The 14,666-nt window shown below is 28.0% G+C and overlaps 4 protein-coding genes across 7 annotated transcripts; 1 reads left to right on the plus strand and 3 right to left on the minus strand.

Annotated features, from left to right (window-relative positions):
* Positions 1-29: 29 nt before the first annotated feature.
* LOC100879599 (uncharacterized) lies at positions 30-4,562 on the minus strand. Of its 2 annotated transcripts, none has more exons than XM_012288750.2 (7): positions 4,434-4,562; positions 3,244-3,451; positions 2,950-3,171; positions 2,631-2,842; positions 2,198-2,541; positions 843-2,135; positions 30-726 (listed from the first exon to the last, which is right to left on the minus strand). In XM_012288750.2, the coding sequence occupies exons 2-7, from the start codon at positions 3,376-3,378 to the stop codon at positions 527-529; spliced, it is 2,406 nt and encodes an 801-aa protein (XP_012144140.1). In that variant the 5' UTR covers positions 3,379-3,451; positions 4,434-4,562; the 3' UTR covers positions 30-526. The 2 variants fall into 2 exon arrangements, with proteins under 2 accessions (XP_012144140.1, XP_003704843.2); XM_003704795.3 differs by lacking the exon at positions 4,434-4,562 and adding an exon at positions 3,582-4,244.
* A 115-nt stretch (positions 4,563-4,677) lies between these two features.
* Positions 4,678-6,144, plus strand: Vha14-1 (V-type proton ATPase subunit Vha14-1). The gene is made up of 5 exons (XM_003704812.3): positions 4,678-4,843; positions 4,909-4,990; positions 5,194-5,276; positions 5,581-5,703; positions 6,010-6,144. Exons 1-5 carry the CDS (start codon positions 4,790-4,792, stop codon positions 6,037-6,039), a joined length of 372 nt encoding a protein of 123 aa, XP_003704860.1. The 5' UTR covers positions 4,678-4,789; the 3' UTR covers positions 6,040-6,144.
* A 364-nt stretch (positions 6,145-6,508) lies between these two features.
* On the minus strand, positions 6,509-12,328 carry gb (solute carrier family 7 member genderblind). 3 transcript variants are annotated; one of them, XM_076539627.1, is made up of 13 exons: positions 9,911-10,219; positions 9,807-9,842; positions 9,681-9,703; positions 9,282-9,467; positions 8,834-9,056; positions 8,617-8,732; positions 8,341-8,466; positions 8,116-8,260; positions 7,751-7,874; positions 7,479-7,679; positions 7,234-7,383; positions 6,993-7,170; positions 6,509-6,910 (listed from the first exon to the last, which is right to left on the minus strand). In XM_076539627.1, the coding sequence occupies exons 4-13, from the start codon at positions 9,460-9,462 to the stop codon at positions 6,849-6,851; spliced, it is 1,506 nt and encodes a 501-aa protein (XP_076395742.1). In that variant the 5' UTR covers positions 9,463-9,467; positions 9,681-9,703; positions 9,807-9,842; positions 9,911-10,219; the 3' UTR covers positions 6,509-6,848. The 3 variants fall into 3 exon arrangements, 2 of the variants coding, with proteins under 2 accessions (XP_076395742.1, XP_012144138.1); XM_012288748.2 differs by having other exon boundaries at positions 9,790-9,842; XR_013040450.1 differs by lacking the exons at positions 6,509-6,910; positions 6,993-7,170; positions 7,234-7,383; ... (5 more) ...; positions 8,834-9,056; positions 9,282-9,467 and adding exons at positions 11,043-11,269; positions 11,362-11,868; positions 11,981-12,328 and having other exon boundaries at positions 9,682-9,842; positions 9,911-10,802.
* LOC105662913 (uncharacterized) lies at positions 12,207-14,324 on the minus strand. The gene is made up of 5 exons (XM_076539629.1): positions 13,674-14,324; positions 13,371-13,552; positions 12,770-12,978; positions 12,485-12,623; positions 12,207-12,330 (listed from the first exon to the last, which is right to left on the minus strand). Exons 1-4 carry the CDS (start codon positions 13,935-13,937, stop codon positions 12,583-12,585), a joined length of 696 nt encoding a protein of 231 aa, XP_076395744.1. The 5' UTR covers positions 13,938-14,324; the 3' UTR covers positions 12,207-12,330; positions 12,485-12,582.
* Between the last annotated feature and the right edge of the window lie 342 nt (positions 14,325-14,666).

Consider the following 14,666-nt stretch of genomic DNA (forward strand, 5'->3'; position numbering starts at 1 on the left):
ATATATATTAATCAATAAATATGTATGAATGTTGTTTAATACAATCAATTTATTTACAATAATCAATAATATATGAGAAAAGTATTAATGTACATTATTTAAACCTAAGAATGAAGAATGACTTGTTTAATTTCATTTAAACATTTCGTTAATATAACATTAACAATTTATATTTCATTAAAATAAAAATTAAGTTTTAGCATTTTGTATTACAGAACAAAATAGAAAAAATGTCAATTAGGAAACGTCAATCTTTTATGCTATTGCAGCTACGAATGTGTATGACAATGTAAAAGTAGTCCATACATAATATACATGATATATCCAAATAATATATACATTTAGCTAGGTATCTAACATATTTTAAAGCAAAAGATATTTCTTCTCCAACAAACATAAATATTTCCAATTTTGATTGGAAGTATGAACATCATTATTTTACATATCTCACATTGAAAGAAATAGTAACAACGCTTGTTACATATTACTGATTTGTTGAAATTCTATGAGCAGATACCTAAAGAAATCAAAGTTTTCGGGGTCGTCCTCGTTTTCTAAGCGTCGTAATTTTACCTGTCATTGACCTGGTAGTACGTAATTTCTTTTGTATATTTGCTATAGATTTTATATTTTTATGTGAACTTCTATGCATTCGCAAGTGTTGTATAAACAGCAATCTCGATCTAATTAATTTCTTACATATCTGACATCTGCGAATCTGTTGATCTGTAAAAAGAATATCAATAAATTAGTACTACATTATTTTTAACAAAGTAGTTAATTTTTAATTATTATAGAGGATACAAAGTAAACATTAAATAATCTTAATTCTTTTAATTTACCGGATTTTTTTGTTCCATGTTGTAAACAATGAGCTCTTAACAATGCAATGCTTGGAAACCATCTGCCACAATCAGAGCAACTTAATTTTTTCACTTCCCAGGTACAGTTTGGTCGTTGTTTTCTTTTTCTTTTAATCTTTTTAATCATGGTTAACTGTTTTTTTGGTTCCACGTACTCTTTTTCCTCCTCAACTTCCGTAGATGGTGATTCTGCCAATAATTTACTAAATCTACGTTTCTTCCTTTGAGAATGTTCCGAACGAACATGACGCGCTAATGCTACTACTACATCGAATTTCTGCTCACATATTTTACAAGCGTATTGTTTTTTAATGGTATCTTCATGCGTGCCATTTGCATGTAACTTTTTTTCGTTGAATCGAATTACATTTGATGGCGATTTCGAACAAACTCGTAAATGGGTCTCTAAAGCTCTTTGTTGCCTAAAGTTTCTTGAACAGTGTTGACATTGTAATAAAATTGGTTTTGAATTTGATTGTTGTAACTCGTCGTCAGAATCTCCAACCATTATAATTTCATTTTCTTTATCGCTAGAATATTTGTCTTTACTGTCATCTATAGTTATCTCTACAACATCTCTCTTTGATTGCAACATACTTTCATCTTCGTCAACGTCGATTTCTATAATTTCAACTTCTTTGCGTTTCATTTTCTTCATTCTTTTCGATTCATTATTTCTTTGACGATACCCGGAATGAGGTACAACTCTCCTTTTTCGTTTTCCCTTTTTCCTAACATTATTGTCTTCTTCGCTCAACAAAGATGCTGGTTGAATTATGATTTCAGAATCTTCACGATTTACGGAAATTAATTGTTGTTTTCGGGATCTTTTAGCTTTACATTGAATTTGCGTCGATTCAGGTGATGTACATTCAGTGGAACCATTTGATATATCTAAATTTGTACTATTTGGTATCATATTCATAGTTGAATCTGTAAATGATTCTAAAAATTCTTGTTGATTATCCATTAAATTCAACTTCCTTTCTGTTAAAGTACTGGAAATATGTTTCGAATTTTTATGTTTCGAAAATTCGTAATCTGCTTCTTTGATGCCAGCATACGTATTTTGGGGTCTAATAGGTTTTTTGTTTATTTGCTTTTTTGGAGATTTTAATTCAGCTGATTTCAAATTTTGAAGGGTTTCGTGAATTTCATCGAACGTTAATTCGGAATCAGATTGATCATTCTCGAACAAAATGTATTGTACAGTTGACTGTTCTACAATTTCACTATCACTTTCATTATCTTCTTGATATTCTTCAGAAGTATCTATTAAATTACAATGATATTATTATGTATTTTCGTAATTTTAACAATTTTGAAATACGTACCCATATTTATGGAAGAATTATCCATCATTACATATGTTACATCCGACCGTTTATCATGAGCTGTATATATAATGTTAGGAACTTGTTTCATGTTTAAATTCAAATCAGAACTCTCTCTAATATTAAGTAAGGTAGAATTTCCTCCCAACATTCGTTCTTTCCCCTGTAACCTCTCATTTTCATTTATCATAGTTTTATATTCATTGTGCATTGCTATATTATTTGTTGGGTCGCTTTTAGAAAAAAATATTGGAGGTTGAGTAGTTAACAACTGTTTTCTTATTTGTGTAGGTTTTTTCACAGTTCTAACTGCACCTTCACCTATTAATCTCTCAACATCTGCTCTATAAGTGTAATCATTTTATTATTTAATGTATATACTTTAAGAACTTATTCATTAGTCAATAAAGTTAAATATATGTGATATACATACTTCATAAGAAATTGAAAGTTCGTTGGAGGTTCACCAGATCCATCATAAACTGCTACTGCAAATATTTCTTCTGAATCTTCAACTGCGTACAATGCTAGTTGCTGACCAGTGGCAGTTACAAATGTAGCTATTGTTTCTTCGTCTCCATCTTGGTCATCATCATGTGCTGTTTTATTACTTATTTCAGATTCACTTTCTTCTGGTTCTAACAACTATTCAATCATAAAAATATACAATACCAAAATGTAACTATATTTTACATTTGGATTTCTATCAAAGAATTATAAAATTTAGATGTTAAATATTTAATTCTACCTACCAATAAATTCTGTTTATGAGCATCATTTGTAAGCCACTTCTGTTTAGCTACATTGTCCATAGACAATGATATAGAATCATCTGTATATTCTGCAGGTATTGTTACATCTATATTTTCTTCCAAGTATTCAGAAGCTTGTTCTTTTGAATCATAGATATCTTTTTCTGAAATTGGATGTTTTACATCCATTTCTTCATCTATTACTATCTCTTCTTCAATAATCTATATAAATTATTTTTAATTAATGATAATTTTTAAAATATATGCTGTTTGAAGTATTCATTATTTTGTTACCACTGTTTCTTCCATGTTTTCGCATTTACTTAAAACCATAAATTCTGTTGAGCTTTCATCTATTGGACATGGTTTTTGAATGATCTCTTCAGAAACCATTTTTTTATAAACATCTTCATTGGTCACAAATGACATTTTCCTTATTCTTCTCGTTTACTAATATCACGCTTCTTCAGTTGAAGATATACATGTTAAATAAATGAAATACCTAAAATATTGAATTATAAAAAAATACATTATCAACTATGTTGATATAGCTATACAATATTATAAACTATTAATTAAACATGAAGGTTATTTCATACATGAAAAGATAATAAAATATTATGAATATTTACTTGAGGTTATGCTCGTGGTAATGTCCATAACTCACAAGTTCTAAAATATATTAGCAGCAAATTATGTACAATTGGATGCATATTTTTTATGTCCATTTATTGCAAATCAGTGTATAATATGAATGCTTTTATTTACAGCTGCGTTCAATACCAAAAATACACGATCTTTTAGCAATGTTTGAATTTCATAACATAATTAAAAATGATAATCGTAAAACGAATACTCTGTGTTTTGAGAGGTATTTTTAATAATCACTGGTATTCTAACTTTTACATATCAACATAATAAGAAAAAATATATAAGCGTATTGGATTTAACACAAGCTTCCATCTCCCAATTTACGTATGTACATAATTAATATTAGATGCACATAGCACTTATGCTGTAACACATATAGAAACATAACCTTAGATATTACGTGTTTCGCACATTATATATGCAGCCTTTTTTGAAGTTATCATAGTTTTCAAACAATTTTTTTTAACTTTTTGCCATAAATATGTATATTTCTGTTGATACAGTAATACATACATACGACAGCTAAAAATAATTATTTAAATAGAAATTCAGCTTCATGTATGAAAAGTTCTTTATGGAGCGTTTAGACTATGCGAATGCTGACTCTTTCCACATGTCGATAAAGTTCAATCACAAATGATTATTATACTATTTTTTATAGGTAATATTAGAAGAAATGAAATAGAATATTGTATTATATGCAATATTTACAGGACATCAGTTTATTTCAAGATTCGCTATGCTAAGTTCAATAGTTTTTTATTTAAAGAGAGATCATACTCATTATTCAACAAATTTTTTTTAGCATTGTAATTAGGTAGTAATGCGCATACCCCTTTATGACACTTTTATATTTAGTGATTCAAATTCCCAAATTTCTAAATTCTGAATCTCTAAATTTTCAACATTCCAAATATAATACTTATTGTCATTCATATATCTTTCCTGCCATATATATGGTCGGTGAAGTAGGAAACGTATGGTACTGAAGTTAGCCGAGTTGCGCAATTAGAATACGATTTCTTGTTATGTGAATATAGCGTAATGTATATTTGCTATAATGTGGGTTGGACAAGTTTGGCACGTGATATAGAATACGTAGGCGTGACTTGTCAGCTGATGCATTAGCTGTTGTATCAAAAACAATTCTCTTAACTTTATTCAACCAGCAACAGTATTTTCTGTAAAAATGGCTCTTCATTCCGCGGGGAAGGGTAAATTGCTTGCAGTAATTGGAGATGAAGTAAATGTGATGTGTAAAAAGTTATATTTTATGTTGAAAAGATATTTATGAGAATTTTATTTTAGGATACCTGTGTGGGATTTCTGTTGGGCGGAGTTGGTGAAATTAATAAACATCGTCAACCAAATTTTATGGTTGTAGACAAAAGTACGTTCTATTGAAACATTTATTTTTGATAAACTAATTTTTGATTAACTAATCAATACTAGAAAGTAACACTTTATGATATTTGGTACTATGTTTGGTACCTAAGTAAGCTTGATAATAACATCATATAGAAACGTGTACAAATTTATATATATTTATATATATTTGTAGATATATGTGTGTATATATTGATTTCTTTATAGATACACCAGTGAGTGATATAGAAGATACATTTAAACGTTTTATTAAACGAGATGATATCGATATTATCCTTATTAATCAAAATGTAAGTATCACATGTATTTTCTAAATATTTAAATTTATTTGTAAGAATATACAGTAGCCCACAAAAGTGTTTGTACTACCATTAACTCATTTGCAACAGTATTATTCTTAAATGTACAGGCCCAATCTTTGAACAAAAAAAGGACATGGTAATTGCACGATAATTATATTTTAAGAAAGATTCTTGTTTTAATTTGTGTATAAGTACTTTTGTAGACCATTATATATAGATTTATTAATGATTAAAAGTATTTTGTTTCTTATAACAGTTCAAATTACAATAAATTTTTTTTAATTCATTTAAGGTTGCAGAAATGATTCGTCATGTAATTGACAGTCATACACAACCTATACCATCAGTATTAGAAATTCCGAGCAAGGATCACCCATATGATGCCAGCAAGGACTCCATTTTAAGGCGTGCTAGGGTAAGATTGTGTTAATTAAATTTTAATAGTTAATGTAGATATTATTTATTAACACCATATATGAAACTGTATATTAATAGTAATTATATTATATATAATTTTTTTGTAAATATGTACTATTCTGATATAATATGTCAACTATATTCATGATAAATTTGAAACTATCAATGAATGTAGTTATTTGCAATTACAGTTATATTACAGCCATTTTAAGAATTTGTTTAATAAGAGAGAAAGCATAAATATTAAACTATTTTATAATTAAATATCTCTAACAAATCAAGTAATTGTAATTTTACTTTACAGGGAATGTTTAATCCAGAAGACATACATTAATGATTATACAAAAGAAATAATTGGTGACTTGTATGTTGTTTGTTAATATCTGTATGTAATGTCACTGTTATAGACTATTCAGAAAAAATAGAGATATGTACAACATTCCATTATTTATCTTATATTCCAATAACTTAATAATTCTTTAATTTCCCTGTGAAATGTGTATATAAATTTTATCCTGTACATATATGTGGTATTAAAACAATTACTGAACAATTGCAATTATCAAAGTTAGTTATGTAAATGAACATATACATTATAAATATAATAAATCACATAATACTTTATTTTTATTATTTCGTTTGCAATTATTTAACAAAGTTTGAAGCGCATCTTTACTTTAAAATTACATTTAACTGAGGTCCATATAGCATTCAATGAATTTGTAAGTTATCAAAAAATCACACTATTTATTTTTTAATATTTCTTCGGCATAATAAATAAAGTATAATAAACAAATTAATACTTATGAAAAACAGATCTTCATACTCAAAAAACGTGTAAATTTTTGGTCGTTCCTGTATAAATATGTACATAATTGTTAGAAATAACAGCAAAATACTGAAGATACTTAAATAAACTGATGCAGCCATAACTATTTTTAAATAAATATTATAAATATTTCGTTTCTCAAATAAGAGAGCAATTATACATCTTACATGCACATTGTAAACTTCTGTTTACATAGAACACAGTTCTGTGGTAACTGTTAGTAACGCCAAGGTTACTATAAACACTTGGAAATTGCAATAGAAGACTGAAATTTTATACTATTTGAATTATTTAAAAATCTATAATAATTAAATTTAATAATCACGTTCTTCAGTGGCAGACATAAATAACTTTTGTACAGTGTGGGTAATTTCAACTACAAAAAAGAAATATAAATAACAATTAACTTATAAATAAAAATAATTTGAACTTAATAAACATATATAAATATTACGTACGATTAAGTTGCTGAAACCATAAAGGTTTATTGTTCCATTTAACACCAAAATAATAAGCTGGAACACCAGATAAAGTTATTAAAGCCCCAATACCAACTTCATATGGTCTTTCATAACAAGGAACAAATACTAAAAATGCACATATAGCCACAAATGTAATAGGAATCCACAAAGGCATCTGCAAAATAAATTCATTAAAATATTCAATCCCCAATTTGTGATAACATTCAATATTATTCACCTTAATTGGTCGAGACATTTTAGGTTGTTTGTAACGGAGCCATAATACACCAGCGACGGATAACATGATGAAAAATGATTCAACTATGCTGCAGTATGTAATTAATACAAAAATATCACTTGTACATAGCATTACTAAAGACAAGAAACACTGAAAATAAAGAACATTTATATTAAATAACAAGTTTATAAATATATGTTATTTAATGAGCAGTACATACAGAAAATAGTATATGTAATACATACCAGAAAAACTAAGGCAGGTGTAGGCGTAAGTCTCGAGACATTAATATGACTTAACATTGAAGGAAAATGACCGTTTCTAGCACCTACAAAACACATTCGGGAGGATGTCATAATGTGAACACTTAATCCTCCAAATGCAGATATAGCTACCATCACAGGTATCGTCCATGCCATTATACCAAGAAGTTGGTCTCCAAAAGTCTAATGAAAATTTATTCTATTGATAACTTTTCTAATGATACAGTATTTGTTTATGTAAAAATAATACTAACCACAGCGATTGCATGAGAAGCAATCATTTCAGTTGGTGTTAAAACTGATAAATAAGCTACATTTGCCAGTACATAAATGAAAGTAACTAAAGGCAATGATATATATATAGCACGAGGCAAATTTCTATAAAATAAAATTATTTATTCAATATTAAAAAAATTGAGAATATAAGATTTTCTATAACAGGTAGTATAACTGAAAAAAATATTGATTCTACATATAAAAATGAGTCAATCGAAAAACGAAGAATCATTTTTGCTACACTTCTTTATGTAGAATTATTTTTTTCACTTATACCATCTATTATGAAACAATTTTATAATATAATTTATAGTATAATTTTGTATTATTTTGTAATACATACACATAAGGATCTTTTAATTCTTCAGTCATGAAATTTAAGTAATTCCATCCAGAATATGAGAATATTCCAGAATAAAAGGCCACTGCAATTTTACCCGGTTCTGTAATCGTGTTTTCAAAAGCATTCTCAAAATTTTCTGTGTTCCCTGTAATAAATGTATGTAATTAGATAATGAAACTGCACATTTATATTAGACATTAAGACATGCTTATTCATTATAGTTACCTAGTAGTATCCAAACCAGTCCAGCAATAATTATAATTACCAGTGCACCAATTTTAGCAAACATAAATACATTTTGCATTTTTGATGTTTCCTTGACATCATAACAGTTTGCAAATGTAAGCAAACCTAGTCAAAATTAAAGTTACAACATTACATTTTAGTAACAGGGAATTTATATTTGAACATTTTGTTCAAGTTAAGATTGAATTTCAATTCAATATAAAAGTGAGCATTAAATTAATCATATTTTATATGTGTATAAAATAAATATCTTACAAATAGTTACAGCTGCTAGTAAGCGTATACCACCATCTGGAATAGTGCAGTTTGGAAAGAATGGTTGTAACACATACTGAGCAAAAGTTAATCCCATAATCGCATTTGTAGTTGGGCTATAAATGAAAAAAAAAATATTTGTCATATGATAGTACACAGTGATTTTTAAGTAGTATTCAGTTTTAACAATTTTATCTTCTAAAACATAATAACTTACATAAAAATTAAATTAGCAGCCCATAAGTACAAAAATGCAGGTAATGCTCCAAAAGCTTCATAAATATAAGCATAATCACCACCACTACGAGGTATGCACGTTCCTAATTCAGCATAGCATAATGCCCCAACCATTGAAAGTAAGCCACATAAAATCCATACAATTAAAGATACTCCAACACTTCCCACTTCTGTGATTATACCCTTTGGTGAAATGAAAATACCTGTATGTGATTTCATATATTATATAATATGGAATAAGATATTTGTAATGTAAATAACATTTCATTTTGATCTTTATTATTTATTAAATTCTGTATGTTCTTAAGTTTTGATATTTATAAAAGAATAAAGCTAAAGGAAATTGAAAGAAATTCCATATTAGGACAACAATAACTTTGGTGTTAATGTAAAAGAAAAAGTATTTAAATTCTTAGATAAATTCTTACCTGAACCACATATAATTCCCAATATTATTGCAACTCCTTCTAAAAGACCAAGTTGCTTTTTCATTTGTACTTTTTCGACATTACTAACTTGCTTAATATCTTGCTTATTATTTTGAGATTCATCATCTGAACTTAATAACTGCATTTCTTTAGGAGATTCATCAAATATTTGAGAGACCATTTTGCCTAAATAAAATAGATATTAAAATATGATATTAATTATCATGTCAAGTATGAGTAAAGCTCGTTAATGTTGCTTCACCTATTATATATCTTCCGATATTATTCTATGAATTTAGAATATATTTTAAAGTGGACTAGTAATTTTGTAAAACCCATAATATTAAAATTAATATTATAAACTTAATAAAGTATGATCAGCTTCATTAATTAACTTACCTATCTTTATATGCTACCAAGTTCTGAAATTAAATTATAATATTACAATTGTGTTTTATCTAAATATGAGAACGTGTAAATTGATATATAATAAAAAATTCAAACGTGCAAGTATTATCTATATACATCAGTTTCTTGAATTCCTTTTTGAGTGTGCATTATCTGAAAAAGAATCATGTGTTTATTTTTGAAATATGGAATATTAATATAATATGTATTGTATACGATACCTGAAAGTTGACATAAATAAACAAACACTTTTCTCGTTCATACAATATTATTTTTAAAGCTTATAATCGAAAAATTATTGTAGGTTATACATGTGAACGATGCACGTGTGCTAAGTCAAAATACAGATTGGTTTGCATAGAATTACATTTCTTGAATGAAATAAGTACAATAGAATTTTATTACAGAAAATTCTAATTTAATTATATTTAAGGTATTAATGTTAGAAAAATTGTACTGAATCGGTGTTACACACTTCAACAACAAGCAAAAGAAAATCCTGATGCAATTCAAATTTAAATTACGTGGTATCAACGTACAGAATGTAATATACATACATTATGTGATATAAATGTATTTCTGACACACATTTTTCAAACGAAAATTTAAATATTTATCATAGATATATAGTTTCATTTTTGTACAATTACGCATGTCATGAAAATTATTGTTTACTTAATGTTTCTTTTTTCTTTTAACCGGCGTTGATAATAGTTATCGGTGTATACAAAAAATATTTACTAAACAGCTAATTATATATATACATTATATACAAATATTTTTTCTAAGCATATCATGTTTACTTAAACAATTTCTTTTTTCATATACAACAGAAATTTCATATTCAGAGTCGCATTTTCCACAAAGTCCATTAGGCGTAAACTGAGGCCTTATACTTGATAATTAATAGCTCCATTTAATTGAATTTTGAGAACGTTATCGAGGAAAACCTTTACGGCGCTTGATTCCGGAAATAAACAGGCCTGGCATAAGGACTCTATAGTTGAACTAAACTTCATCAGTCCCATTTTCTTCATTACGTTAGCTTCAACCGTTGTTTTCGTTTCACCAATGTATAAATTGCATTTGCGGAGTTCCGTTTCCAGAGGATCACTTTAAAATAAATAAATTTAATACATATGTATGTTTTAAAAATAAAAATGCATACATAAATTCGAAACATGTGTAAATAATTTCGTTCGGAATTATTGAAAATATATAATAGACTTAATTTAAGTTGAAATCGGAGGTTATTAACATTTGCTTTTTCCTGTTTAAAATAAGTTTCGTTGTATGACTGTAGTGGATGATGCAGGAAAAATTGAGGACTCTAGAATTTATTTTTTTATTTACCTTAATTCAATACGCACAACTCCACCAAATGATACAAAATCCCCGTAAAGCCGTGTAAGGAATATATAACTGCTGTTATAATAAACGCATTTGTTTTCAAATGGAAGGTCCGCTACCATCTTCCAAATTGTTAACAAGAATCCGTTCGATAAACCCTCAAGAAAAATATAGAACTTCTCACAGGAATTAATGACAAACCCCGTTAAAATATCCTTAAGACCTTGCACCTATATTAAAGTAACGTAAATACAGAAATTACAAACTCATCGCAATAATAATAAAATGAATTTATCAATAAAATAAAATTAATATAATGTACCACTGAATCTTCACCATCTTCGTCCGCGTACTGATAAGTTACCAATAAAGTGGAATTATGAAAGGACACATTTTCCAAAATATCGTTCACCAATTTTACATCGTTCAATATTAAGAAAATTCGATTTAATATATTCTTACAACGTAGGATCTTCTGATGCATTTTTTGCAGACCGTAAGATAGTCTTACTTTAATTTTTACTAAAGTATCGAACGATGTCAGAATATCATTGGTGAGCGGTGAATTTTCCCATGTATTCATTTCTTCGTTATTTATGTTCATACATGTGAAATCGATATTGCAGGGATGAACTACACTGCTTATCAGTCTCATTTCCCAAAGTCCTCTCAAAAGATCTGATACGTTGAATTTCGCGATACCTAACAGGACTTCCTCTTTTGTTGTTACCTCTACCGTTTTTGATGATTTTTCCGACGCTTCTTTATCAGATTTCTTAGGGACAGAAATAGTAGGCTGGATTACATTTATAATTCGTACACCAATTATCTAGATATAAATATGTTAATGTATTCATTTAATTTATCATGAACATTTATATATCTACATATACTTCATTTGATAAATATGTATGACAAATTTCAATACACATTCGTTTTACCTTAACAATAATTAGCTTTGCTATAAGAAAATTGATTAGCTCTTCTGGATTAAATTCTCTACAAAGGAAGCATTTAACAAATTCGAAGCACATCGTGTTATTTGGAATGTAGTACGGTGTGACGATCGTGTGATTCAGAAAGAAAATTTTTACGTGTAAATATTTAAAACCGCCTTCAATTATCAGGTCAGTTGGAAAATTCGATAATTGTTCCAATTTGATTGCTATTGGATTTAAATTTTTTCGTAATTGTTTGTTGGATAATATGTTTCGAGATTCTGTATAAATTAAAACGGCCGAAACGTTTGATGATAGAGGAGTCCTCTTGAAACTTGTAATAGTACCCATGTCTGAAAACGACACCGTAGTTATCACATTCTGGGCACAAATGTCTATCTACAGGCATGTTTAAAATTTCAAGGTGACCTTTGTGGTAAATTTTATTTGAAACATGTCTTCGAGTAACACTTTAATAAATAATTGTATTTAAGTAATTTAATTTACCAGAAAACATAGTTTCCGCGAGCAAATTAATCTCATATGTAACCTCTATATCCTGTTTCCGTTTACTTTTTTTAGTTGCCTTTAATTGCTTTTTTGCCTTAGATTTTATCTTTGTTTCTGACATCGATTTTTCCGCGACCTGTAATAATTCAATTTCTGATTCAGGTGGAAAACGATTTTTCCTTAACATTTTTCGGAACTTATATTCGTGTGCTTTATCTAGTGAAATTATAATTAATAAGTTATAAATAAAATGCGAGTAACGTGTTAAAAGTATTTTGCTACCTGGTATCATATCAAGGTATGTAATGATACTTAAGTCACCATAAACTTCATTCGTAACTATAATCGGTTCTGGAGGAGACGGAGTTCGAGATTTTTTATGAATATTATCATTTTGCATCTCAGTGGGATATATTTCAAGAAAGTCATGTGGTTCTATATTCATAGAGCTATCACTTATATAAAATTTTTTCACTTTGTCCTTTTTGGCTCTATAATATAAAACAAATTCTTAAACAATTATTATCATTATAATAAAGGATGAAAATTAATATATCTTTGTAATATTATAACATCAATTTTATAATTGATATAATTATAAATCGCCTAATTATGCTATTGTTTTTCAAGGGAAATAATAGAAGTTCATTTCAAGATCATATTTAAAAATATTTCATCTTAATCCTAATCTTAATCGATTCCTCCTTTTAAATAAAATATTTGAATTAAAGAAAAATAAAGACCATTGTGGAATCTAGGATATGTGACCTTCAGTTGACCTTCATGCTCATAGTCTAATTTCCTCTTTGAAATACAGTAACAAAATAATATTTAAGGGTGGTAGAATCATGTGGACCAACCTGTATATGCAATCAGAACTAACCTTTCCGAAAATCTTTTTTTTCCACAGAATATACGGTAAGTGATTACATGATTAAAAAAATATTGTAATTGTATTTCATTTAATCGAACCATATGATGTACGGAAAATACAATCCAAATCATGTCGTTCTCGATTGGACATAAAATAGGTCTTAAACTCCATTCGCCATTCTCAGTATAAATCTATATAATAAAAATCATAGAATTAATCGAAATACTTGAGAATAAATCTAGCAAAAATAAAAATGAAAATAACTAATTTAAAGTATAAAAATTTGTTCAATATATAAATTTATTTATATACCTTCATCGCCGTTTCCCAACATCGGCAATCAAATTTAAAAGTATAACCTGGAAGAAATTCATATTCGACGTGTATATCCGCTAGTACATCACCTATGTTTATAACATTCGGAGAATTTGTGGTTTCAGACGTATCCTTATTTTTGTTCTTTTTATTTTTTTTATCCGCTGCTTTCGCTTTAACCTTCTTTTTATCCGCTAATTGATTGTTGTCTACATTAAATCTTGTAGAAATTTTAAATCCGAAAGTTACTACAAAATGCATTGCGCTTTGATTGTAGCTTTATTATTTCAAATTCGAACGCTAATTTTAGTAGCTGAAGTACTATCCTAATGTAACGTATTTTATAATGGCGCGAATATTAAATAGTGAAATTACCATGAGCTCAAATTATCTAGTTAAAATGTTACAAAATTGATATCGGTATAATGAATCGATATTATATCAATTCTTTGTTTTCAATATCGTTGGGTGAATCATTATAAAATAATGTACACCCGAGAGCAAATCTGGCTTCCCTAGGGAAAATGGCGGCGGAGGGGAAGGAATTCTCATTTCCCGTCAAAAGGTTATGACAGACATTATGCCTAATTCACAGAAGGCATTTTCCAAGTCAAAAAATTAAATTTTTCCTGAGAAATATTTACTTTTACAAGTACAGTGGTTTATGTTGCAATGGATAACAATAATACTGAATCTAATATGAAACTTTACTAAGAATTAATTAATGCGAAACGGATAATTCATATGAATGAAACATAATGTTTGTGTTATAGCAAGTGGTGGGAAACCCTTCCCCTTCAACACTATTTTCCCTAGAGAAGCCAGATTTGCTACAAGGTGTACATATGCGTGTGGTATAGAGAAAATGGAGACCTTTCCTGCTTGCCCGCCATTTTCCCTAGAGACACTAAATTTGCACTTGAATGTACAATATTTCATAGATTAAAATTACGAAACTTTATTAATAATTGATAATAAATTAAAATGCAA

This window comes from Megachile rotundata, chromosome 14 (genome assembly GCF_050947335.1).
Source record: "Megachile rotundata isolate GNS110a chromosome 14, iyMegRotu1, whole genome shotgun sequence".
In the NCBI taxonomy this organism is placed as follows: Eukaryota; Metazoa; Arthropoda; class Insecta; order Hymenoptera; family Megachilidae; genus Megachile; species Megachile rotundata.

Excerpts from the sequence above, each read along its gene's own strand:
- LOC105662913 (XM_076539629.1), bottom strand. The coding sequence starts at position 13,937 with ATGCATTTTGTAGTAACTTTCGGATTTAAAATTTCTACAAGATTTAAT. Across the intron at positions 13,553-13,673 it reads GTTGGGAAACGGCGATGAAG|ATTTATACTGAGAATGGCGA; the intron begins GTATATAAATAA and ends TTTATTATATAG. Across the intron at positions 12,979-13,370 it reads AAAAAAAGATTTTCGGAAAG|AGCCAAAAAGGACAAAGTGA; the intron begins GTTAGTTCTGAT and ends TTTATATTATAG.
- LOC100879599 (XM_012288750.2), bottom strand. The coding sequence starts at position 3,378 with ATGTCATTTGTGACCAATGAAGATGTTTATAAAAAAATGGTTTCTGAA. Across the intron at positions 3,172-3,243 it reads AAAACATGGAAGAAACAGTG|ATTATTGAAGAAGAGATAGT; the intron begins GTAACAAAATAA and ends TAATTTATATAG. Across the intron at positions 2,542-2,630 it reads AACTTTCAATTTCTTATGAA|AGCAGATGTTGAGAGATTAA; the intron begins GTATGTATATCA and ends TTACACTTATAG.
- gb (XM_076539627.1), bottom strand. The coding sequence starts at position 9,462 with ATGGTCTCTCAAATATTTGATGAATCTCCTAAAGAAATGCAGTTATTA. Across the intron at positions 7,875-8,115 it reads GAATTAAAAGATCCTTATGT|AAATTTGCCTCGTGCTATAT; the intron begins GTATGTATTACA and ends TTTATTTTATAG. Across the intron at positions 7,384-7,478 it reads CACCTGCCTTAGTTTTTCTG|TGTTTCTTGTCTTTAGTAAT; the intron begins GTATGTATTACA and ends CTTTATTTTCAG.
- Vha14-1 (XM_003704812.3), top strand. The coding sequence starts at position 4,790 with ATGGCTCTTCATTCCGCGGGGAAGGGTAAATTGCTTGCAGTAATTGGA. Across the intron at positions 4,844-4,908 it reads TTGCAGTAATTGGAGATGAA|GATACCTGTGTGGGATTTCT; the intron begins GTAAATGTGATG and ends ATTTTATTTTAG. Across the intron at positions 5,704-6,009 it reads CCATTTTAAGGCGTGCTAGG|GGAATGTTTAATCCAGAAGA; the intron begins GTAAGATTGTGT and ends TTTACTTTACAG.